The sequence below is a fragment of the Cricetulus griseus genome, chromosome 3 (genome assembly GCF_003668045.3).
Source record: "Cricetulus griseus strain 17A/GY chromosome 3, alternate assembly CriGri-PICRH-1.0, whole genome shotgun sequence".
In the NCBI taxonomy this organism is placed as follows: domain Eukaryota; kingdom Metazoa; phylum Chordata; class Mammalia; order Rodentia; family Cricetidae; genus Cricetulus; species Cricetulus griseus.
Window position 1 is genome coordinate 218,438,089 of NC_048596.1, and position 21,819 is coordinate 218,459,907.

General features: G+C 40.9%; 1 protein-coding gene across 2 annotated transcripts in view; it reads right to left on the reverse strand.

The window, feature by feature from the left end:
* Positions 1-19,109, reverse strand: part of Mrc1 (mannose receptor C-type 1) — an 87,842-nt gene extending 68,733 nt beyond the window's left edge. For both annotated transcript variants that reach the window (XM_027405251.2, XM_035441485.1), the window contains exons 1-4: positions 19,049-19,109; positions 8,768-9,169; positions 4,692-4,865; positions 581-745 (exon numbers count right to left, since the gene is read on the reverse strand). In XM_027405251.2, coding sequence (XP_027261052.1) covers positions 581-745; positions 4,692-4,865; positions 8,768-9,169; positions 19,049-19,109 — 802 coding nt within the window. The remainder of the gene's footprint in view (positions 1-580; positions 746-4,691; positions 4,866-8,767; positions 9,170-19,048) is intronic.
* Between the last annotated feature and the right edge of the window lie 2,710 nt (positions 19,110-21,819).

Here is a 21,819-nt window from a genome sequence, read left to right on the forward strand (position 1 = left end):
CAGAAAACCTTCAGCTTCAGGTTAAGCATGGGTACCACTGCTAGATTCAAAGACTATACCACTCATTGATAATGGCTTCCTTTGTTCTCTGTCCAGTTCAGTCCTCAGAACCCTTCTTAACACAGACTCTCAAGACAGACACAACTGATGGAACAAAATCCACTCTAGAAATAACATTATTTTTCATCTCTGGTGCTGTTTTCTGAACACACATTTCTTTTTATTTTATTTTATTTTATTTTATTAGTTCAAATTAGGAACAAGCTTGCTTCAGATGTCAATCCCTTGTCCCTCTTCCTCTCCTCCCCCCCCAACATCCCACCTGCCCCTAGCCAGCTCCCCTCCACTCCCCAGGCAGGGTAAGGTCCTCAAAAGGGGCTCCCCAAAGTCTACCACATCATCTGGGGCCAGGCCTAGGCCCTTCCCCATAAAACATACATTTCTTATACAATCTGTAGCAATTGCTAAGGGACAAACCTTTTCATGACATTAATAATTCATTTTATTAACTACTCCTAAATTATATTATGAGGAAATCAAATAACCTTATTTTACTTACGATTTTGAGTTCTGTCATTACCTGTTAGGTATGTTTGCTCATGAATCTCCGTGACACTCAAGAGCTCAGCATTCTGCTGTTTGCAGCTCTCCCTTGCCTGATGCCAGGTTAAGGCAGACTTGGAGTTTATCTGGTAAAGAATGCCGGTCAATGGATCTTTATTCCATAACCTCTCGCTGCCCTCAACTGAGAAAGAAGACAACCAATTTGCTGTGTTACGCATGGTAAATGCTTCAAGCAAACAAAACATTTTTTTTGAAAACTATCCAGTTCATTTTCACACCTTCTGTTGTTCCCTTTAACTTATCTTTAAAGCCATCTGTACCTTCCTCCCAGCTGAGATGAAGAGTAGATGTCTCATAGGCAACCACATCTAGAGTGCTTCATGTGCCTGAGGCAGGAAAGAGACACAACCTCTCCCTGTTTCCCAGATGGAACATTTGGGTCGGATGATGTAAGACATGAGGTAGACACAAGGAAGAAAAATCAAGACACCATCCCAGTATTCTGGATCAGTGAATGAAATAGGTAAGGGAAAGAAGATAAGTGCATGGTTTCTCATGGCAAGTGGATCTGTTGTCTAGTTTGGTCTTTGAAGAAATAAGGCATAAGAAGAAAGTTCACAGATTCATTTAAACAGGCTGGTAGAACCTGCACCCACCAGGTGGAGGATAAAGTAACTTTCAGAGCTTTGTTTTCTCATCCCAGGATGCATCATTCAATCTAGATCTTAGCAATAGAACATGCTAATTGTTAGGCTTTTTCCCTTGGTTAAAAAAAACAAAGTGACCTTAGCTTATATTGGCCCTTTGCTATTATATGATTGTAAATATCTTTTATAAACTTAGAGAACTTTATAAAAGCCCAATAATATACATACATAAATATTATTTATAGCCTTTTACATATAAGATGTTTGGATGCTAGCAAATGAAATGTTTTCCTATGTTTTATGCTATGAGAATGTCCCTTTCTTGTTTTTTAATAATGCAAAATTCTGGTAACAACCCTGGGAAAGACAGCATAACCTTTTCATTTACTTATAAGGAAAAGAAAAGTGATTATATAATTTTAAAGTTTTCTAGAAAGTATTCAGCTTGCGAAATTGTCTATACCATCTCATTTATGGCATCGTAATCCTTAGCTCTAGAACTAATTGTGTTTCATGTCTGATGAAGAAGTGGCATTTCAGAATGCATACTACACCTGTAATTAAACATTTATGGTAACGTGATACATTAGAGAGGATGGAAAAATATAATAGAACTTGATTCGTGCAATGGCATAGAAATGTTCAAAGTTTGTTGTTGTTGTTGATGATGATGATGATGATGATGATGATATAGAAAGAACCCAAGCCTCTGCAGAAGGTAAGTGGGCAATGAACTACTGAACTATATGAACTATATCCCAGCACTTATACAACTAGAAAATCACCTTATGCTTACAGAAAAATAAATTTCAATTAGTAATATAAAGCTTAAAATGATCTGATGTCTGACAAATTTAATGTTTGTGTAAATGAGACTTTTCAGTGAGATTTATTTGGGTTTTATTTGAAGACAAACATTTTAAAACATATTTTATAATCATGGATTTGCTTAGAATAAGTTAGAAGATGTAACTATTGATTAGAGGAGGATATTTCCTTATTTGGGAATAGTCAAGAGGATGAAATGAAATGAAGTAACTCTTCTCTTCATTTAAAGAAAGTTTCTCTTACATTTTAAATCACAAGGTTAAAATGTATCTCCTGATGAACACACAAGTTTGCTGACTGGGCAGCTCCCCAGTGTTCAACTTCCCACAGTAAACCAGTGAAGCTAATGCTGAAAGCTCAAGTTGCAAGCTAAGGACAATTGGGAGAACGGGGTCTCTTCCTTTTCCTGTTCTCATGTATGTGAAATTAGTGTCTCAACAGAAGGAAAACATAACAATAAACAACCCAAAGGACAATGAAAGCATGTGTTTAGTGTCACTAAGTCAGTAACCAATACCTCTTTGTCCTGTACCAAATCTACTGAGCTTAAGGTTACTACTAATAAAATAATATAAAATGAAATTTTGCTTTGAATGAGCCACAAAACAAAATTAAAATTTTATGCAGATGGAAATAAAACAAATTTTCCATAGGTATTTGCCTTTTATATATGTTTTATATTGAGAAAAATATATCATTTGATTTTGAATACACAGAATTAACAAGACAAAAATATTACTATACTAGATACCCTGGGAACTCCATCCTACACATGTCCAAGGACATCAAGGTCTTTGTGTTACTCACTTCCCATTTGTTCTCTATCTACACTTTATTCATCACACATCCAACAAGTCCTCTATCAATATCACTTAAGTGGATGGTGCTATAGTTGGAACCATGAAGCACATATCCCTAAGAAAAACGGTGATAGATTTAGAAAATACCACTCTCACTAAGTCTAGACAACTCTAGTTGAAAAACAGGTATGCCTCTTTTAAAAACTTTACTTTTTCAGACAAAGATTTCTCATTCAAAACATTGGACAGTTACAAATCTTTAATCGAAATCAAATTTCTAAATGTTGTTATAAGAGAGGCAAATAGATTCACCTCCATCAAGGCTAGAGAATTGTATCATTGTGGACTTGAAGCCCATGACCTTGACGCCTGTGACCTTTCTGGACACTCACCAGATCCTGAAGAGCCAATTACAAAGCCATACACAGTATGAACTCAAGTTTACTTTTAATAAGATGATTGGGAATTATAAAGCCAAAAGGTCATACAGAGAAAATTCTCAGAAGTCTGGATATAATTTGACATTAAGAAATTCTGCTAAGTTTTACTGACTTAGAATATTGGCATGGTAAGAATTCTGATGTGTGAATTTGTGGTCACAAAAGCTTAGTAGGAAACAACGGTGTTGCAACTCAGATCATTCCATAGCCATTCCAGACCACACTGGAGTCTCCTCCTTTGTGGGGCATCAGAAACCCAGCCCTGGGGGATGTGAGGAAACACGATGCAATGATCCAGCAATAGCTGTGAAAGAGGTTGGCTATATGTAACTCAGTTAGGAAGGGGCACCTGACTGCAGGAAAGATGGCCAGAGAAAGAGAAACAAAGCAAAGACTTCAACCTCTTTCTCCTTCCTCAGCCCTAGTTCTGCCCACCCCCAGCTGCCCCCCCCACCTCACATAAGACCTGTCACACACTTTCTTGCAGATTCATAAACATGGACAGAACTACAAGAACTCAAGTTCTGGTACTTGATGTGGTCTTGCTAGTTCTAGTAACACTTGAACTTCCAATGCCAAAGGACTTTGAAGCATAAATTACCCACTTCCCTTGATATCCAGTTCAATCAAATTCCACCCTTCTTACGTTGAGCTTCACAAGCCTCCACCATGATAATTTTCACAGCAAGGAGCTCCAGCAAAAAACGTGAGACACAAAACTTGAGAACCCTCATAGTTGCTCCCCCACCAAACACATTTGTCATGCCATTTAAATTCTGGTTTTAGCTTATCACTTTATAAAGCTAAAGAATCTGGGGTTTGGGAGAATGGGGTGCCTACCTCCAGTATTAAGTATATATAATAATAATAATTAAGTATACAATATAATTTGCCCTAAAGTCTCAGCAAATAACTGATAGGGCCAGGGTGTTTAGCTCCATGGTAGAGTGCTTGCATAGAAGAGCAAGGTTGGGATCAACCCCTAGCAGAAACAAAGATGGGGAAGGAAAGAGATAGAAAAAGGAACTAAAAAATGCCCTCTTTTATTTAAAGAGGGAGGGAGGGAGGGAGGGAGGGAGGAAGGAAGGAAGGAAGGAAGGAAGGAAGGAAGGAAGGAAGGAAATTAAAGATAGTTAGAGGTTAAAAATCAGGAGGTTATTTCACACAACGGATGTTGGGCAATGGGAGTGCTTTCTGATCTTCCTCCCAAATCTGAATACAAACATTGGTCTTCAGCCACAACGGTTTATTTTCTCCGTGGTAAAATGGCAGCTATGGCTTCTGTAAAGGGTTAGAGTGAGATACTCAGGAATTAGTGTGAAAAAGTTGGGGAAGCATGTTCTATTTAACTCGAGGTCCTACCCCTTGTTGTCATGGTGAATGTTCCAAGCATATCTTGATCAGTTACTTACACTGCAAAGGACAAAACCCATACAGCTTGTCAGTGTCGTAGTCGGTGGTGGTTCCGCACCACAGCCATCCATCTGACCGCCCAGCGCTGGTGCAGTCTGCGTACCACTTGTTTTCAAACTTGAAGGGAAATGCACAGATCGCTCCATTTGCATTCCCCAGTAAGGAGTACATGGCTGTAGGGACATAGGGAAACGCATTTAAAATGAGAGGGACACATGTCTGTGTGCTGACTTTATAAAGCATCCTGAAGGAATTGGCCTCGAGCTTCTACTCTGTGGGCCCTTGTCCCCTCTGCCTCTATGTAGTCTTTTGTTGGGCACCCATTGCTGCATGTACTTAGGAACAACTATAGGACCACCCCTTTCCAACCACTCTTTGGAATGGACTATTCTCTTTCCTCTGAGGAAACTCTGACAATAAGCCCTTGTGACACCAGCGTTAATGTCTGCCTTTCCTCCAAGGCAGGCAGATGCTATCCTTCCTCTTGGGTAGAATTACAATTTCAGTAACTTGGTAGGTTGGAAACAACCTTAAAACTATGGAGCTTGCTACAAGTGAGGATCTGAGCTTGGATCCTTGGGACCCATATAAGTGTGAAAATGGAGCCAGACCTCCAGAGCTAACTGGCTAACTACACACCAAATCAGCGAGCTCCAGGTTCAAGTGACAGACTGACTCATTGTATAAGATAGAGAGTGATGGAAGAAAACACTCGGCATCAACCTCTGACACACATGCACACACATCCACATGTTTATCATCACACGCATATAAGAATACACACACCCAGGAGTGTGAGTGCGCACACACACACACACACACACACACACAAAAAAAACAAAACAAAAAAAAAACCATGGAGTCAATCCACAAGTAATGTTCAAATCCCCTCCAAATACTTCTGAGCAACTCAGCCTCCACTTATTCTCTCAACAGTATGTTTGTGTGTGGGGGGGGGAGTGTTCGTGCTCTATGATCAGCAGAGTTCTCCAATCCATATCCTAAAAAGAAACCACTCAAAACCCTTAGGCAGTATCTACAGTCAATACCTTTCCTTTTAATTTATGAAATGTATTTCTTTTGAGACAGAGTCTTATTATTTAGCCTACAGTGGTCTCAGACTAAATCCTCTTGACTAAGTTTCCTGCATGCTGAGATTACAAACATGGACCACCATTCCCAGCTACTTCTTTGCTGTTTTGTTTGTTTTCTTTTCTCTTACTCATTATACTTATTTCATCTGGACTTGTTTTCAATTAATCAAAAGTCACTTTTTAATTAGTTATGAATAACTTCAGAATGCTATTCTAGCTTTAGTTCTGCTAAGATATAGGTCAAATATTTGGGGTTTTTTGTTTGTAAGATAGAGAAGAGCATGTGTGTCAGGGTACACATGAGGAAGTGAGAGGACAAGGTTCTCTCATTCTACCATGTAGATTTCAGGAACTGAACTTAGGTCACTGGGCTTGGCAGCAAGGGTCTTTACCACTGAACCATCTCTCCAGCCCCTGGACCAATCTTCATAACCTAAGTTGTATAAGGAATGTGCTGGATTCAGTAAGAATTGGGCCAACTCCCAGTGCCATGGATGCCTGCCCCTCCCCATAAAGAAAGTCCATGGGAACCACAGGACCAGGTAACACATTCTTCTACTGGACTTACAGATGTCAATGAGAGGGGACTCTTTCAAAAAAACAAACAAACAAGATGTTTATTCAAAAATAGACACAGAAGAGATTCAAAGAACCAAACTTGGCCCTGCCCATCCCATTAAAGAATCACAAAAAAGTGTCATCAAATTCATGTTCCCTTTAGGGCTCAAACTTCAAGATAACCCTTGAAATCATCCAAGTCTACAATTCTGATACTATTTTTCTAAAACAATCTCTACTGTCCTCCAGCTTTCCACTGAGATGGTGTCTTCAGTTCTAACATACACTGCACTAAATGGATTTAAAGGTCACTCTGGACTGGAAAGGTGTCTCAGCAATTAAGAGCAGGCAGTGTTCTTGCAGAAGTCTCAAGAATCCATGTCAGGCAGTTCACAACTGTAACTCCAAGTGCATGGGATCAAGGGATCAGACACCCTCTTCAAAAGAGATACTGCACTCACACTGCACACAGATGTTCTCTCTCTCTCTCTCTCTCTCTCTCTCTCTCTCTCTCTCACACACACACACACACACACACACACACACACACACACACACACATGATTTAATTGTTTCTAACTTAAAGTCATTTTGAGGGCCTAGGCCCTTCAGCAAGATTATTTTATATATTGAAAGATCATCAAAGTGTTGACAAAATGTCACTGGTGGGCCATCTTCAAAACTACCACCCAATACTTTATAACAATAATTCAAAGACACATGTGTCAATCTTATGTACTAATTCAGAATCGGAGTAGGGGACCGAGCTTGCAATCTGAACACTTAAACAAGTTTCCCAGATGTTTCTTAAACACACTAAGTGTGACAATCACTACCCTAAGTATTATGCTCATTTGCCTCAAAGCAAATGGCAGAACAGAAAGATGGGGACCTACTGCTGTATTTCAAAATAAAATAAGGTAGGCCTGGTGGTACAGGCCTATAATCCCAGCTACTCAGGAGACTAGAAGCAAGAAGATTTCAAGTCTAGTGTTATCTGGGCTACAGAGTGAATTCAAGGCCAGCTTGGGGAACCTAGTGCGACCCTACCTCAAAACGAAAAGCAAAAACTAAAACAACTGGGAACAGAGCTCAGCAGGAGAGTGCATGCCCAGAATGTGTGCAGCCTTAGATATAACCCCAAGAACTGTGGGGGGGGGAGAAGGAAATAAATAAGTTCAAAGAGATGACCCCTAGCACCATTATCCTCAAGCTGAATTCCTCAACTTGGCAATTGTCCCCTTTTTAGAATTCGACACAATCCAGTTTGAGTAAGCCTGTCCTGCCCTTTGAGTTTCTATTGTGTTTTCCTGGAAGGTGGCATTTCTTGGGCTGCCTCTCTTGGAATTTCTAAGTTTATATCATGTTCAATAAATGCCTGGAAATAACTCTTTTCTGAACTCTACCCTCGATGACTTCAATTTCTACTCTCATCTTCTCTTTAGATAGACAGAAAGCAGACAAACACCCTCTTTACAAGGAACTGGGTCCCTGTGTCTTATCACTGTGATAAGTGAGGTTCAGCCCATCTCCGCAGCCCCAGCAACAAAGTCATTTTGGGATAAGTTTCCCTGAACCCAAAAGCCTGTTCTTCCTCTGACCTTGAAGTTGTTCTAGATAATGACTCACAATAGCCAAGTATCCAAATGTGAAATGGGGTTACAGCCCCATCTGAATCAAGAGAGAAGTCTTTGAAAAAGGTTTGAGGCTTTTTTGAATTGTCTTGTTTTGCTGTCTGATTTTTTCAGTGAATGAAATTTGACCAAGACAAGGGGAGACTAAAGATCCTGACTGTATTTCCCCTTTGACAGCTCAGGGAATCCACTTCAAATAAAGCAATTACCCTCCCTGTTCATGCTGCCTCTTTCTAAGGCAGGTGACTAAATAAATATGTCTGCTAATTCATGAGCCAGTTTTACGGTTTGAATAATCCAGAATGATTTTCATCTCTAAATACCCTAATGTGACAGAATAAGCCAGAAACAGAGTTTCATTTCAGGCCATCTGAATGAAGTAAAGAATTCCCTTAGGATCATTTCTCTGGAAAGATCTTAACCTTACCCTGGAGAAAAGAAAAAGTCTGGTTAGAGCCAACAAGGCAATCTCATAAGGTCAAATGGGAGGCTTCTGGTCAAAGGTTACAATGAAACATATCTGAAAACTTTAACTCATTGCTTAAAACTATGTAATACAAATGCACTCAAAGCAATGTTTTTCTATGAACTACCAATAACTAACAGTTATTGGAGATAATTCTCACACTTATTCACCATCATGTCTGTCTAGAACACAGAGTTATTCAAAAGCTCAAAGTGCTGACTTACTGTTTCTTGTTCAGACCACAGTAGGGCATTTTTTTTCCTTCAGTGTCAAACAAGGAAACAAAGAGATAACTGAAAAAGAAGAAGCACTAAGCCCCTTACCTTCATAACCCCTGGAGCACAAGTCATCCTTGGTTCCATAGACCTTCCATCTGCTCCATAAACCGGACCCTTTGTAAAGCTTGATATTCTTTTCTTGTTTGTTGCCATAATTAAAATATAAGTCTATGCCCTTGAGTCCAAAGAGTGTGTCATTTTTGCACTCCCATTTCTGAAATTCGCTTTTTGAGTCGCAGGCATATAGAGTGACTGAGGCCCAGTCGGTTTTTGATGACACACCCAAGCATAATTTGAAAGCAATGCTCATAACCTGTGATTCCGACACCCAGCGGAATTTCTGGGATTCAGCTTCTGTGTTGCAAGTTGATGTCTGAACTGAGCTGGCACTTATAGCATCCACACAGCGCTTGTGATCTTCATTGTAGATTAAAAACTGCCTTGTGTCTGTTCAAAAAAACAAAAGAAAACATGCTTAAGTGTGTTCACATAATGAGGGCAGTATTTTAAGATAAAACTTCCCAGACTTCTATTTCCCTAAAGAGTTATAATTCTGGGGAAACTGGTGCAATTAACTGTGTCTTGGAATGCTTGTTTCCCTCCTGGAAGCTGGATGGAGAGACAGGAGAAGGGAACTGGTAGTTGCAGTAAATGAGTATGGATAGCTTTGGTTCATCTTAACGTAGCTGATCTGTGGTCAAATCGGACTTCCCTTGGTGAAAAAACAAATCAAGACAAAAGAATTGTTAAGCATAAATTTCCCTCTATATGAATTCATGTCAAGGTGTTTCTTTTCTGTTTACTTTTAAAGAATATATAAGAAAAATAAAAGATTGATTTTGACAGAAATGCACACTAACCACTTCTTGTGACATTTTTCTAAATTTCTTCTATCTACTTTGTACAGTTTTTTTTTTTTTCTAAGTGAGTTCATAGAGTTGTAGGTTTCTGAGAATCTGAAAAAAATGATCTCAGCTATTCTCAATCAAACCATTCTGGGGTCGAAGGAGGGAGGGGGAAGGGAAAGAGGGGGGGCAGGAACACCAGGAATCAGGAGAGTCCCTCCTTATTTCCAGAGCATTTTCAAAAGAGCACTTCTGTTCTCAACTCCCCAGTGCAGCTGGCACTACCTACACTCTGAGGTCAAGTCTAGGACCTTTGACTTAAAGACCATAATGAATTATGGCCTCAAAATGCCATTGTCTCCTAACACACTTGCTTCTCTCTCCATCATGCCTACACTGGAAAAGAACCCCTGTCTCTTCTCACCCATATTCCTAATTCTTGCCAGTCTCTTCTAGGGCGATTTATGTCATAAGTATGGTATATATGCTATATGTTATAAATATGTTGATCTCCATAAAGTGTAGACCCAGAACATCTGCTGCCATTTGCTTCTCTGTAGTTGACACACCTGATAGGTCACCTGTGTAGTTGAACTCCTTCCCACACCTGACCCCACTTTGTTTGCTGCCCCTGAGTTAGTGTGACAAGATAAGTCACTTTCTTCCTTGAGAAAACTTAAAATTTTAAAACTGGGGTGTTTTGCTCATGCTAAAACACAGCAGATAAGAAAATAAAACCTTTTTAAAGCTACTATGAGCATTTATCATACACAAATGCTAGTTAGCCTCCTCTAATTAAGCAGTCTGGGAATTTCCCATTAACTTAGCTCTTCCCCCTCATGTTTTCTAGCTAGTCTTGCCCTCCACTTTTCAGGGCTTGTCTCAGTATAATCTCAGCATTAATCAAACATCTATTTTTCACTTCAGATTTCAGCCATTTTGGTTTGACTGTTGACTGGCCTTATTAAAAACCCTTATTAAAAGAAAAAGCAAACCAGGTGACAGCCATTTTATTGATAAAGGACATGAAAGTCTGTACATGGAGCATGGGCTCCCTTCAGAGGGTTTTATTTCTATGTGCCTAATTTTCATCTTGTAGCTCATCTTAATTTCACTCTAGTTATAGTAGTGTTTTCATGAACTGTCTTAGTTAGGTTTCTATAGCTGTGGTAAAACACCATAACCAAAAGCAAGTTGATGGGGGAAGGGATGATCTCAGCTTACAACTCTAGGGTCACACTCCATCATCCAGGGAAGTCAAGGCAGAGAAAATGAAAGAACACTGATTACTGATGTGTTCCCTTTGGCTTGCTCAGCATGCCCAGGGTCAGTACAACCCCAGTGAGCTGGGCCTTCTCATATCAATCTTTTTTTTTTCTTTTGGTTTTTCAAGACAGGGTTTCTGTAGCTTTGGAGCCTATCCTGGCACTCACTCTGGAGACCAGGCTGGCCTCGAACTCACAGAGATCTGCCTGCCTCTGGCTCCTGAGTGCTGGGATTAAAGGTGTGCACCACCAACGCCCGGCTCTCATATCAATCTTTAATCAAGAAAATGCCCTACAGACTTGCCAACAGGCAATCTGATGGAGGCAGTTCCTCAATTGAGGTTCCTCTTTCCAAATAATTCTAGCCTGTGTCAAGTTAGGAGAAAGAGAGAAAAAAAAAAGCAGCCAGGGCATGAACCAACATCCAGTCTTTGCTTTCTCAATGCATATCATGCACCCAGATTCACAAACCTAAATCTACTAGTCATCCTAGATTCCAGCTCTCTGCCTGTCTGTCTGTCTGTCTGTCTGTCTCTGTCTCTCTTTCTCTCTCTCTCTCTCTCTCTCTCTCTCTCTCTCTCTCTCTCTCTCTCTCTCTCTCTCCATCTCTCTATCCCTCCCTCTCTCCCTCCCCTTTCCTTCCTCCCTCTCCCTTCCTCCTTCCTCCTTCCCTCCCTCCTCCATCCCTACAGATACTGTGTGCAACCTGCAGGGGTGGATGAGGGAGAATTGCAACATACTTCTCCTCCTCCATTCTCTTCTCTCCAACGTCACTGTCATCAGTCTATGTCATGCCATCATGGTCTTGCTCCATTCTCAACTCCTTTTGAAATAGAATCATGGAGGGAGGCAGATGACTCCCGATGACCCAGTTTCCTCTGAGGAGATAGATGGTCCTGACAGGTCTCTATATTGCAAAGCCTTCCCCCATATAATGGTTGTTGCATCCGCTGAACTAAATGGATTGTCCTATATGCATTATTCTGGTTAGTGCTTGCTGGTTAATACAATGGTTTTGTTTCTTTTCTATCTCAAGGAGGTGGAAGGAAACTTTGTTTCTGCAGAATTCCTTCAGGACTGGAACCACGGAAGCCAGCAGGAAAGCATCTGGTTTTCACAAAGCACCTCCCTAGTCAGGAAGCCATCCAACCCTGACACCTCTCACCCTCAGTCATCATTCAGTCCCCATTGGCCCTCATCCTCTGCCCTCACCCTCACTTACCACCTCCAGCTCTAGGCCTTTCTGGTACTCAACACTCCTGGCTGGTTGCTATTTTAACCACTTCATGTCAGTCCCTCCATGAGCTGGCCGCCCCCACTCATTTTACTCCTCTCTTTTCTGTATGATACCTACAATCATCTTGAAGTATATGCTCTCCTTTTATTTGTGAGCTTTGTGGGGGTTGGGGATTTTTGAAACAGGCTACCCTTGAATTATCTATGGCAGAGAGGCAGGTCTTGAACTCCTGATCCTCCTGCCTCTATCTTCCAAGTACTGAGATAACAGGTATGTACCACCCAACCTTCTTTACTTATTCTCATTGTGTCTTTTTTTGTTTTTTGCTATAATATAAACTCAATGAGAAGGATCTGGCCTCTCTGGTTCAATACTATCACCTTTCTTCAGAAAACATAAATAATTTTCTAACAAATCTTAATTGAATGAATGACTGCTATAACTGAAGTGTTGTTACTCAGACAACTTATTTATTCAACAATGGATTAAGATTATGGGACTATTTTAAATGAGTGTTTTTCCTGCAAATTTACTTTTCCCCCAGACACATCTGTAAGTGTTTGGACTCCTGAGAGAAGTGCTGGCTGAGTTGCTACTAAAATACACACTTAATCTGTACTTGTTTCCTGTGCTTCTCCTTGGTTGCTAGAAGCAGAGCAAGTGTGATGTCACTGTCATTGGACAATACAAGGAAATGCAGTGTTATCACAACGTGCTGACAGAAACACACGCTTTACTCTCCCAATCGCAATTTCTCTTTCACCATTGTCTCTGTCAAATGCATCTGGTTTAAAGTGTCACACATCTTCCTCCAAAAAAGATGTATAAGACCTTGACCAAAAGTCAGCTTGGAGCCTCACTGCCATTTCTAAGCATACCAGTGGAATGCATTTGTAAACATTCTAATTCTTGTTATTTCAAGGACCAAAAATAAATAAATGTAAAAATATATTCTCAGAAGCAGTGGTTAAGTTTCAATCCAATATCTCAGGTAAAACAACAACAATAATAATAATGTAAGAGGAACCAAAGAGATGAGTGAAATGACTAAAGTTGTCTGCATCCAAGCCTGACTACCTGAGTTCAATCCCTGGGACCCATATGATAGAAGGAAAGAATTGATTCCCACAAGTTGTCCTCTGACCCCAACCTAGATTCCAGGGCAAGAGTGTATGTAGCACAAGACTAAGTATCGTAAGTATCCAATAAGGTGTGAGTTTTCTTCTAGACATGTTTTAAAAATTTTCTATAACATTAAGCAAAGTAATTAATGTCAAAAACTGCCAGCAAAGAAATGTAGTCCCAAAAGGGAGTGTTCAGGGATAGAAATATAATACACTATATTCCCCTAATACACTTTTAGATTTTCTATACTAGTGAGTAAAATACTGGCACTAAAACACATAGGAAAATAACTTCTGGAAGACAGAGGAATTGAACTAGAAGAGGATAGAAAAGAACTCTATAATAAGTATTGTCAGAGCCTCCTTTACTTCTCAACTTCTGCAATGTCCCACTCAGTGGCACAAGTCCCAAAATGTCAGAGGTACCTCTCTGCCTGGGAACATTTTATGACAAGGGTCTGCACATAGGGCAGACTCAGTGGGTCAGAGAACTCATGTCCCTATAAGGAGTGTATCTCCTGTGACTTATGGGGAGGAATAGATACCCCCTCTGCTGTGGATTCTGAAGGACAATGGGGTCCTATTACAGCATCACCCAGTTCTCCACTGCAAATCTGAGTTCCTCACAGTGGTCAGTGGCATAATTACATACTTTTCCTTCCCATCTCACTTCCCTATTTACCCAGGCAGTGTTTCCTGAGTTGGCTTCCCAGTAAAACTAAAGTTGTCTAACAACATCTTCTGCAAGAATCCAGACTGAGGATGCAGTGTGTGTCTGTGAACTACAGTAAATAAAATTTAAACCTACAGCGCCATGTCACCTCGCCAACACTAAAATCAAGTGGGAAATACTTTTCACTCACCTCAAATACACAAAAAGGAGGCAATGATTGACGCTTAACAATGTTTAATGAAAGGATGATGGAAAACTTGAGTTATTTTATTCTTCACACTGATCCTTTATTCATTCACCAGCAAGTCATAGAGTTTATTAATTTATTTCACTCCATGTGGTCACTTGGAGAGGCATAAATGTGGTAACAAAATCTATTCTAAGCTCAAAGGAAAACAAAAAGAAGGCATGAAATTTCCCAATACACTTCTCATTTCCCTAAAAGTGTAAGTTCTACACTTTCCCTGTTACTTAGTCCCATCTTGAAGGAAGGAGGCCTTCTGTACTGCCCTATGATCCATTGTTCCACCCGTGTCCTGAAGCCATTCCTTCAGACGGTGCTGTCCCTTAAGGCTCCACTGTTCCCAACCCATCTACTTACCAACAGCAGCCCCTTCCCCAGATTAGGGACTACAAACACCTGCATGTAATAAATTGGCTCTGCATACTGTTTCTCTCTACAGGTAGTCATATTGATAGATTCATCCTGTGTATCCATCACCCAGTATGAAATCAGAGCTTTAGGACTTTGCTAGCAGAAAATGAGAGTCTACTGTTCACTGGCTGTGTGACCTTGTGAAGTTTCTTAGTTTCCTGTGCTTTTAATCTATCAAATCAACAGTGAACCATAGGACCTACTGCATCTCTAAGAATTAAATAAGACCATCTAAAGTGCCTAGAACAGTTACTGATGCAGAAATGACTCCATACATGTTCGTTATCCTTATCAGGAGTGTGGAGAAAACAGGCTTGAATGGGATGTCAGACAGTTCAGAACAGGATGAAACTGGAAACAAGCAAACAATAACAGAAGAAAAAAGAGAGGGAGCTGATGAAGCAGCTAGGCAAAGGGACAACCGAACAGAAAGACAGTGGAAGTTTGGAGAAGGTCATGTGGTCCAAGGGGGGTTTTGGAGGGTCTGTGACTTCTGTGTTGCCTTAGTTAAACTAATCATTTCAACCTTGATATCGCCATCTATGCACTGGGTTAACATTCTCTGATAGAGTCACTGGCAACCTCTAACTGATGTGCTACAGGTGAAGCACAGTGTCATTCTTTCTACAGCAAACTTAGTAAACATTGATTCCCTTCTCCCCTCTTGAAAAGGAAGAAAAACTGATATAAATCCAAATGTCCACCTTTTATTGCTCTGTTGTTTTTTAATCCTACATTTCTTTCCTGATCAGAACAGGTGAACAAATGAGGTCACCTCTCAGCCTCAATGCTGGAAAGCCATACTCAGGAGCTGGGTGTTACTGGCTCACTGACCTCTGAAACCCACTTACTCTTCAAAGTCTAGTTGTTTTTCAGGTAGTAAAACATGTCGTCACTTTCCTCTCTGCTATATATGAAACTATGGCCTCAGCACTAGGTTATGTTTTAGCTCCATTAAATGTGTATGTTGTGTGTATATATATATATGTGTGTGTGTGTGTGTGTCTGTCTGTCTGTCTGTCTGTCTGTCTATGTTATGTTTCATATAGTTATATATATATATATATAGTTTTATATAGTTAACATATAACAATATATAACATATTATATAGTACATATTATAATATTATATATGTGTCTCTATATATTACATATATAACACCTATAGATTGAAAGTTAAAATTATGGAACTGACCAGATAGCTTAGTGGGTAAAAAGCACTTCCTGCCAAGCCTGAGAACCTGAGTTTTCTCCTTGGAACCCCCAGGGTGGAAGGAATGAACCAAACACTGAAAGCTGTCTTCTCATCTTCACATGAAGGCCATGACAAGACCAGTCCCACATACAGACTCAGACCAACACAATAAATAAATTGATTAATATGGAATAAAAATTATGCTTAACTGATATCAATCTAACCTAGGTATCTGTTCCCAGAATAAGAGAAAATGGGTTTTCAAACATGAACTTTGAGAAAACTGTGGAAAATATCACAGTAGCAAACAAATAGAAATATGGAGAATGAGGCTGTTTTTCTTTTCACTAAATTGAACTCAGGTAAATAAATAAACTTAAGCATCCATGTTGTAAGAGATTCATATAAAGTGAAATCAAAGTTTGCAAGGGCAATTGTGAGAACGGACACTCCAATAACCACATGACAATTAGGCTAACTCTTTTCCTGGCATTAGATGACAAAACTGAAATAGGATACACGTAAGGACAAATACTCCAGCATGATATCAGTGTCAGAATCACAACTGACCTGCTTCCTATCTACTTTGATCTCATATGTTACTGCATCAATGATCCGGCTCACTCACATGGCTTTATCAAGGGGGAAGAGGATGGAAGAGCAAGAATTGAAAGTGAACAGCATCCTGGGTTGGCTTCCACCTGCTAAACAATGACCTTCTAGGCATTTGACTTCCCATGCCTATTGCCATCATCACAATGCTAGCCCATCATAGCACTTTGGCTAATGACTCATGATCCTAAGACTTTTCTCTCATACCATTACTTCCTCTCTTTTTAATAGCTTAAGCTTCCCCTCATGTGACACTCTGCTTTGCCTTGTGGCACCAGCTAGCTAGAGTCTGTTGCTTGCTTCTCTTCCCAGTTCTGCTTACATGGCTGGAAATGAACCATGGTGGGATTATTTACTCATGGGGGCAAAAATCAGCAAATGCCATGGATCAGTTAGTGTTTTATGTTTTTGTTTTCTCCTACAAACAAGTTGTTCGGTTTACCAGCACACCGTTGCCCATGAACCAAACTCATCAAATTATATTTCCCTGCTTAGTCCAAATTCATTTCCCAACAGCTCTCACAATGTCTCAACTATGATTATGACTCCCTACATACACACCAATGCTTAAATACTGGCAATGATTCTTGAAAGACAGCAGGCAGGCCAGAAGAGCAAGGAGGACAAGGGGCTCCCTCTATTAACCTCCCTAGACTCCCAGGGCATAGCTAGCCCATCAGTGGCCTCAGCACACAGATGCATAAAGCAGTACTGGGTGGAATGTTCCCTTGGGGATAAAGAAAAAGTTCTGGGTCATCAGGGAGAACAGGATCATCCTATAGGTCTCGTGAGTTAGTGGGAAACTAAGAACAGGGGTCCTGAAAACTCAGGTGTCTTTTAAGTAGCCACCAGCTAAGCAAGTATTCTGATTTTGCCCTTTGGGAACACCCTTGGGCTATTGGGACCACAAGGAAATAAAAGAAGCACAGCAGTTTCCTAGACCAGAGAAGGCTCAACTGGTAAAGGTGCTTGCTGCCAGGCCTGACAACTCAGAACCCACATAGTGGAATGTCTTCTGACCTCCACATGAATTCTATGGCAAGTCACACAGAAATGTAATAAACATAATAAAACTTTTTTTGAAATAAATAAATAGTAAAAGGAGGCTGGGGCGTGGCTCTACTGTGGCTTGCATGCCTACAACCTCCCAGTGAGGGGCTGAAAAATCACAGGTTCTAGAGTAACACAAAAATATCTGGATCTGGAAGGGACTCTCATGCCCCCACTTTTTGTTTGTTTTTTTGTTCTCTAGAGAGACATGCAGGAACTCACACTCCTTGTTCCCATATCTATGCCCACAGAAGAGACCTGTGGAACACTCTGTCCCAGTATCTGTATCCAAAGAGACCTACAGGACCTCATGCTCTGTGTCCCAGTATCTGTGCTCAAAGAGATTTTTGTGACCTCACACTCTGTCCCAGTGTCTGTGCCCACAAAGAAAAAGGCATTGGGGAGGCATCCTGTTGTCTCCAGAAGGGAAACATTCCTAAGAAATTGACAATTTTATCAAGCAGCTCCCTAGAGAACAGAGGGCATCAGTGTCACAGAAGAAATTGGGCTAAGACCAAGGGCACAAACTGTGTCCAGCAGGCACTAGTTGTCTGGTGGAAATGAAGGGTGATAAGAAGCAAAATTAGTCTCAAAATAGACCTGGGAGTGAAAACTCTCCCAGGCCCTTTCATTCTAATGCTTAAGAGTCCAGAGAAATGCAGACTCAGCAATGCCTTTGAACATCTAAGGAGCCCTGATCGGTTTCTAAGGACACAACCACCAACTTCAGAATTTAGCATCAAATACATCCACTTCTGAAACAGTCTGGACAATTTTGGATACAGATAAGGATGGACTTTCTAGCAATAAAAATTATGAATGAAGATCCATGCATTGCCCCCCACCTTGGGCTCTCCTTGTTATCTAGCCTCTCTGGATCTGTGGATTGGAGTGTGGTTATCCTTTACTTTATAGTTGATATCCATTTATGAGTGAATACATACCATGTTTGTCTTTCTGGGTCTAGGTTACCTCACTCAGGATGATTTGGGAAGGCCTGTCCCTTTCTGAGTGAATACAGGGGAGGAGATAGATGATACAGGGGCAAAGGAGAGGAGTAGGGAGGGAGTAGGAGGAGAAGAGAAAGGGAAGACTGTGGTTGAAATGTAAAATATGTAAATTAATTAAATAAAAATTATGAATAATTAAATAAAAAAGTATGAATGAAAAGGTTGACAGGAAAGGTTGAGGGTGAAAATTACAGAGTCCCTCCTCAAGGGCAATTCCCCCTCCTCAGACTTTTGCATCCAGAATGAGGAGAAGCAACTTCTCTTTTCTTGCCAGAGATGCTCAGAGGGTATTATAGGGCTTGAGACGGCAAAGGCATAAACTGAAAACTAGAAGTAGGGTAAAAAACAAAACAAGAAGCCACTGCACAAATCAGATAGAAATAACCAGACCTGAAAGATAACCCACAGGAGGAAAGAGATTCTGGGGGCTTCAGCTTGGGCAACGGCTAGCACTGGAGGGCAGCAGCATCGCCTGGCTCCAGCTTGGGTTTCCACACTGGCTGCCAGGCCAAGGCCAGATGCAGACTAGATGGGGGTTAGGTAAAGCCCCAGGTACAGAAAGAACGTGTGCTCCACTCCTCTTTCAGATGTACACAGAACTCTTAAGCATCAACTCCAAACAAGCAGGTGTACAAAGCCCCCACCTCAGAACAGACTTACCCAATAGTGGAACAGTGACCGGGATGACAAAGATAAAAGCCAGGAGTAGGGGAAGCCTCATGGCCCAGCGTGTACCCTTGTCTTCCACTGATGGAAGGGAGGGAAGAGGAAAAGAGAAGGTATATTGCCAGGTCTCTGGGTTGCACCTCTGCCTAGTCCAGGGTCTGGAAGCTGCCCGGCTGAAGAGGAGGACAGAGGAAGCTGTCCCTTTTAAAGGACTCCTGAATTTAGGAAAACCCTCCAATTGAGAGATATCCTGTCACATGGGGGCGGTTAGAAAAACAGGAATTCAAAGTTACAACTTTGCTTCGTAAGCTAAGGCACAGGGGGAAGGGGAGAGAGGCACACGTGTAGGAGAGGAGTGAGCACAGGATGTGGGTAAAAGTGAGGAGCCAGGCCTGGTCTGTGGGAGGGAGAAGCAACCCAGCTGAGCATATGGAGTGCTCCGAAGTGCTGGATGGTAACCGCTAGACAGCCATTACCTGGGTGGGAAACTGAGAGTCTCCTGGAGGCAGTGGTGTAGGCTCCTGCATCCAACATCAATTCTAAAGTCAGAAAGGGTGGACACTAAAAAGGACAGAAACATTTCCTGAAGGTGAAAATTCTTTGCATTCAGACATAGAGCCACCACCACACACACACACACACACACACACACACACACACACACACACACACACACACACCTTAGAAAGGACCAAAGGTGTGGCTCACAAAGAGCTTTGCTCCTGTTGCGAAAAGAAAAATGAAAGGGAAGTTAACTCTAAGACACAATCTCAGTGAGGCACAGAGGAAAGTTCTAGAAGCCCTTCTCTAGAAAGCTAGAGGAAACAATGGCAAAAGCTTGCAGCCAGGCCTCAACCATCACAGTCCTTTTGAGTTTGAAAAGGGAAGATCAAACTATCATATCATCTGCAAATAGTGAAAGTTTGACTTCTTCCTTTCCAATTTGTATCCCCTTGATCTCCTTTGTTGCCTAGTTGTTCTAGCTAGGACCTCAAGTGCTACACTGAATGGATAAGGAGAGAATGGACACCCTTTGTGCCTGATTTTACAGACCTCGAAAGAACGATACTCAACTTCATATGGAAAACCAAAAACCCAGGATATCCAAAACAATCCTGTGCAATAAAGGAACTTCTGGAGGTATCACCATTCCTGACTTCAAGCTCTATTATAGAACTATAGTAATTAAAAACAGTTTAGTATTGGCATAAAAACAAACACATTGATCAATGGGATGGAATTGAAGACCTTGGCATAAAGTCACACACCTATAAACACCTGATTTTTGACAAAGAGGCCAAAATTGTACAATGGAAAAAAGAAAGCATCTTCAACAAATGGTGCTCACATAATTGGATGGTGGCATGTAAAAGAATGCAAATTGATCCATATGTATTGCCCTTCACAAAACTCAAGTCCAAGTGGATCAAAAATCTTAATAGAAATCCACTGAAGGGGATAAAAGAGAAAGTGGAAAATAGCATTGAACATATTGGCACAGGAGACTACTTCATGAAAATAACACCAGTAGCACAGACACTGAGCTTGACAATTAATAAATGGGACCTCCTGAAACTAAAAAGCTTCTATAAGGCAAAGGACTTGGTAAATAAGACAAAACAGTAGCCTAGAGAATGGGAAAAGAGTTTCACCAACCTGGTATCTGACAAAAGACTGCTATCCAAACTATATGAAGAACTCAAGAAACTAGACATCAAAATACCAAATAATCTCATTAAAGATGGGATACAGATTTAAACGGAGAATTCTCAACGTGAGAATCTCAAATGGCCAAGATAAACTTAAAGCAGTGTTCAACATTCTTAGCTATCAGGAAAATGCAAATCAAAACAACTCTGAGATACCATCTTACCCCTGTCAGAATAGCCAAGATCAAAAACACTAATGACAACCTATGTTGGAGAGGATGTGGAGTAAGAGAAACACTCCTCCCCTGCTGGTGGGAGTGCAAATGTATACAGTCACTTTGGAAATCAATATAGTGGTTTCTCAAAAAATTGGGACTCAATCTACCTCAAGACCCAATGATACCACTCTTGGCCATACACACAAATGATGTTCAACCATACCACAAGGATACTTACTTAACAATGCTCATAACAACATTATTCATAACAGCCAGGACCTGGAAAGAATCTAGATTCCTCTCAACCAAAGAATGGATAAAGAAAATGTTGTATATCTACACAAAGGAGTGTTACTCATCAGAAATAAACAATGAATGACTTTATGACGTTTGCAGGCAAATGGATGGAACTAGAAAAAATCATCCTGAGTGAGGTAACCCAGAATCAGAAATACAAACATGGTTTGTACTCACTCATAAGTGGATATTAGGTGTAAAGCAAAGGGTAACCAGACTACAATCCTCAGTCCTAGAGAAGCTAGGTAACAAAGAGAACCCCAAGAAGGACACATGGATCTCCCTGTGAAGAGGAAGTAGATGGGGTGTCCTGGGTAAACTGAGGGAAGAAGGGTAGTAGAAGGGAGGGAATGGGGAATGGAAACATGAGGGATCAAGATGGTTGAGTTGTGGCTGGAATGGAGGGGTAGAATGATGGGAGAGATATCTCGATAAAAGGGGCCATGTGGTATTAAGGGGAAGCCTGATGCTAGAAAGCCTCCTGGGAACCCACAAGGATGACCCATCTAAGACTTCTAACAACAGTGGAAAGGGTATCTGAACCACCCATCCCCTATAATCAGATTGGTGACTGACTGCCTTAGTAATCATCATAGAACCT